This window comes from Scylla paramamosain, chromosome 34 (genome assembly GCF_035594125.1).
Source record: "Scylla paramamosain isolate STU-SP2022 chromosome 34, ASM3559412v1, whole genome shotgun sequence".
Classification (NCBI taxonomy): Eukaryota; Metazoa; Arthropoda; class Malacostraca; order Decapoda; family Portunidae; genus Scylla; species Scylla paramamosain.
The window spans coordinates 3,292,501-3,297,500 of NC_087184.1; the positions used below are offsets into that span (position 1 = coordinate 3,292,501).

Here is a 5,000-nt window from a genome sequence, read left to right on the forward strand (position 1 = left end):
TGAGTCACATAATTATCTGTCTGTACACACTTACACCTGAGTCACATAATTATCTGTGCACACACTTACACCTGGGTCACATAATTAATCTGTCTGCACACACTTACACCTGAATCACATAATCAATCAGTTTGTGCACTCTCTTACACCTGAGTCACACAATTACAATCCACCTTTATCACACTCGAGGGAACGCGAGTTTTAGACATTCCCCACAATTTCACCAGGAGAGGCAGCTGTGAGGCAGAGCAGGCATGTATGCATATTAAGAAATCAACAGGTTACAAGTATTTTTCCTACTCTACACATGCGAACGTTGCGCCTCACCACACAGCTGAGTCATGCAGCCGTAATGCAAGGAATGTGTTATGTGTATCTTCCTCTCAAACTCAGACCCGTATTATAAAAAGCTTTGTTCTCATTACGATCATCTACAAAGGCCACAGCAGAGATGATTAGCCTGGTTATCGAGAGTGTTTCCCCTGTTGATAATATGAGAATCTTGTTAATTTGTCACCAGAACTGTAGAAACACTGTACAAGCCCGTGTAATTTCAACTAGAGCCTTTTGAAAGTAGATGGGATGGAGTGTGGAAGGGTTTCGCAATACGGTCCTCACTTAGCAAGACCAGCTGAGATAGACCAGGTATGTACATAAAGAATAAAGTAATAGGTGTGTTTTTTTCTTTTTCTTTCTTTTCTTCTTTTTTTTTTCATACGCGTCAGAAACTCACACCAGCATCACACCTTCACCTGAGTCTTGTGACCGTGATGAGTTGCCGCCATGCCCGTGACTGCCGAGCTACAGGTTTTTTGTGGGTTTAAGTGTTTTTTTTTTTTGTAGTTATTTGTGGGTTTTACTGTTTTTTGTGGGTTTGGGTAGGTTTTGGGTGGTGGTGAGTGGTGGTGGTGGCCGTTGTTAGTGAAGTGGTGCAAATGAGAATGCGATTACTTTCCCTCACTCAGGCACGCCCTTGGACACAGGAATGAGGGCGATAACAATGTTTTCCTGCCTACCTTTTCTTTTTTTCCCCTCCGTTTTCCGCACACATAGAAGCCTTGCGTGTGTTCACTTTCCCCGCCCGCATAGCCTCCCTCCCGCATCTTGTGTCCATAATCTCTCTCTCTCTCTCTCTCTCTCTCTCTCTCTCTCTCTCTCTCTCTCTCTCTCTCTCTCTCTCTCTCTGCTGACAAGCTTACATTACATTCTTCAAACAGAAAGGAAGGAAAATGGTTTCTTTGTCTCTTAAGAATTTGGAGAATAAAATTACGCTGCCTCTCTCTCTCTCTCTCTCTCTCTCTCTCTCTCTCTCTCTCTCTCTCTCTCTCTCTCTCTCTCTCTCTCTCTCCAGCACCTCCACCTTCAGATGATGCAGCTTATCACAAACAGTTCATGAAGGTCTGTATGTCTGTCACTGTTCCTTCCTTCATAGTATTCCAGTGCGATTCTCGGTTACTGCAACTTTGTGAAGACCACCAAATCTTAAACTGTTTGTACATCCGTTGTATTCTTTTGTGGTGCTCTCGGTTACTTGTCACATACAGTTTTAGGAGGGCCAATAAGTCTTTTGCTGCTTCTGCTTCCTCTGTATTCTCTTATGACGCTCAATTACTTTAGCTTTATGAAGACCAAAAGAGTTGTCACTATTTCTATCTCCCTTGTATTCCTTTGTGGTGCTCTGGGTTGCTGGAGCTTGTCGCAGACAGTTTTAGGAAGGCCAGCAAGTCTGTCACTGTTTCTGGTTCCCTTGTATTCCCTTGTGACTCTCGATCACTGTCTTGTCGAACAGTTCATAAAGATCAACATCTGTTACTGTTCTTCCTCCTTTGTATTCCCTGATGACACACTCGGTTCCTTTATCTTACTACAAACAGTTTCATGAGTGCCAACAGATCTGCTACTCTCTACTCTCCTTTGTACTCCCGTCTGACGCCCCTGCGTAACCTCCAGGCCCCGAGCGAGAGGGTGTGCGAGGCCTCATGGGTGCTGCGGACTCTCATCCTTGCCCGCGCGCCTCACCTGCTGCGGGACAGGCGGCACCACGGCATCGTGCAGCCGCGGTGTGGCGTGGGGACGGAGCTGTGCGAGTGGCTGCTGTCCCTCTCCTCCACCGTCCACTCCCGCTACCAGGCCGCGAGTATGTGGCAGGCGCTGCTGGAGGAGGGCGCCATCTACCACGGTGAGTAGCTTGGTCCACTGTTGTTTTTTGTCCTTGCTTCGTTATTGGTTATCCAAGTTTTTTTTATCATTTTGTCTTTCGTCTTGTCCTTTCGTGTCTCTCTCTCTCTCTCTCTCTCTCTCTCTCTCTCTCTCTCTCTCTCTCTCTCTCTCTCTCTCTCTCTCTCTCTCTCTCTCTCTCTCTCTCTCTCTCTCTCTCTCTCTCTCTCTCTCTCTCTCTCTATATATATATATATATATATATATATATATATATATATATATATATATATATATATATATATATATATATAGTGTTTTATCTTGTTTTTTGTCCTAGAATTTTCCCTTGATTTTCCTGTTTTTGTTTCTTCAAATTTCGTTTGTCTGCTTTTCCTGTGTTTTTGTGGCCATATCTTTACTTATCTGTATCTTGCAGGAAAGCAGAGGCACACTAAAGTGTCAGAGAGTATCTCAAAACCTTCCTCTTGCAGGAGTTTAATTCACAGAAAGGAAGAAATGCATAAGCAGGCGGAGAGTTCTTACTGTTTTTTCATACTATTCTCTCTCTCTCTCTCTCTCTCTCTCTCTCTCTCTCTCTCTCTCTCTCTCTCTCTCTCTCTCTCTCTCTCTCTCTCTCTCTCTCTGTCACACACACACACACACACACACACACACACACACACACACACACACACACACACACACACACACACACACACACACACACACACACACACACAACACACCGTTTTCATTAAAGCCACTCAACTTCCTCTTCCGGTGAAGCTTCACGGAAATGGCTTATACTCGTACCAGCATCATGTTCCTCCTTTATTTATTCATTAATTCATGCGCATCTATTCATCCACACACACACACACACACACACACACACACACACACACACACACACACACACACACACACACTGACATATATTTGTTTTCTTTCCTTTTTTTTTTGTCTATTTGTTTAACTTTCACTTTGCTTTGTATTCTTGTTTTTCCTTCCCTTATTTTTCTTTCATGTGTATTCTTTTCTTTTAACCTTTTCACTTCCTTACTCGGTTTCTTTTCCTTCCCCTTTCTTTTTTTCATTTGTTCTTTTTTTTTACATGATCGTCATTTATTTTTACGTACTTTCCTGTGTGTTTTTTTGTTTTTGTTTTCTATTTCTGTTTTTTTTTTCTTGTCACGTTTATTTATTTACTCATTATTCACTTTGTCGTTGTCTGCTTACTCAATTTTCTCATTCTTTGTTCATTTTCTTTACGTGTTCACCAATTTTCTCATTTGCTCTTTTTTTTTCCTTCTCCCTTTAGGATATTTATTCACCAACTTATCCTTTTGTTTATCACATTTTTCTTTCTTTTATATCTTATTTGTTTTACTGTCCGTTTATTTCCCTGTGTGTGTGTGTGTGTGTGTGTGTGTGTGTGTGTGTGTGTGTGTGTGTGTGTGTGTGTGTGTGTGTGTGTGTGTCTGTCTGTCTGTCTGTCTGTATGTATGTATGTCTCTCTCTCTCTCTCTCTCTCTCTCTCTCTCTCTCTCTCTCTCTCTCTCTCTCTCTCTCTCTCTCTCTCTCTCTCTCTCTCTCTCAAATGCGTTTCCTCTTCCTAAATTCAAGTGAATTTACACTCGTTTATTAGTGTTTTAGTGTTAATTTAGATGCGCACACACACACACACACACACACACACACACACACACACACACTGTGTTGGTGTTGGAGTCATGATGATAATGTAGACCTCCATCTCCCTAACTCTCCCTCTTTCTCTCCCTTCCTCTCCTCTCCCTCTCTGCCCCCCTCCCTCCCTCTCTGCCTCCCTCCCTCCCTCCCTCCCTCCCTCCCTCCCTCCCTGCCACCTTTTAGTTATAACACTCCTTAGCACTTACTTGTGAACCCCTCAGACCAAGGGCAGTCTCTCTCTCTCTCTCTCTCTCTCTCTCTCTCTCTCTCTCTCTCTCTCTCTCTCTCTCTCTCTCTCTCTCTCTCTCTTACTTTGAAGCATTAAACTGTGATAATACTCGAAAAAAAAACAAGCACTTTACCTGAGAAGTAAATAATGCAGCAGAAAAAAAGTAAAAACGTATTTTCACTGTGAAAGAATAATTTACAGGCAACTACTCGGCCACTCGTTTTGCTTGCAGTGGTAAGGTTAGGCTACGTTAGTTTAGGTTAGGTTAGGTTAGGTTAGGTTAAGTTGGGTTAGATTGGGTTAGGTTGTGTTAGGTTAGATTAATTTAGTTTAGCTTAAGTTAAGTTGGGTTAGGTTAGACTAAGTTAGATTAAGTTAAGTTGGGCTAGGTTAGGGTTAGGTTAGGTTGGGTTAAGTTAGACTAATTTAGTTTAGGTTAAGTTGGGTTAGGTTAGAGTTAGATTAGGTTGGGTTAGGTTAGACTAAGTTAGGTTAGGTTAAACTAGGTTGGATTTGGTTAGATTAATTTAGGTTGGTTAGGTTAGGTTAGTTTAAGCTAGATTATGTTACGTTAGTTTAAGCTGTATTAGGTTAAGTTAGGTTGCTAGATTGAATTTGGGTTAGTTTAGATTGAATTAGGTTTGGTTAGGTTAGATTCGATTAGGTTAAGTTATGTTAAGTTTGGTTAGATTAGATTAAGTTAGGTTAAGTTAGGTTAAGTTACGTTTGGTTGGATTAGGTTAGGTTGTATTAGGTTAGTTAGGTTGGATTAGGGTAGGTTAAGTTAGGTTGATTACGTTAGGTTAGGTTAAGTTAGGTTGGATTATGTTAGGTTAGGTTAGGGTAAGTAGGTTAGGGTAAGTTAGATTAAGTTAGGTTGGATTAGGTTAAGTTAGGTTAGGTTAAGATAGATTACGAT

General features: G+C 41.7%; 1 protein-coding gene across 1 annotated transcript in view; it reads left to right on the plus strand.

The window, feature by feature from the left end:
* Nucleotides 1–5,000, plus strand: part of LOC135089906 (rap guanine nucleotide exchange factor 4-like) — a 197,483-nt gene that overhangs the window by 146,182 nt on the left and 46,301 nt on the right. Inside the window, 1 exon segment of the mRNA XM_063986088.1 lies at nt 1,951–2,179. Coding sequence (XP_063842158.1) covers nt 1,951–2,179 — 229 coding nt within the window.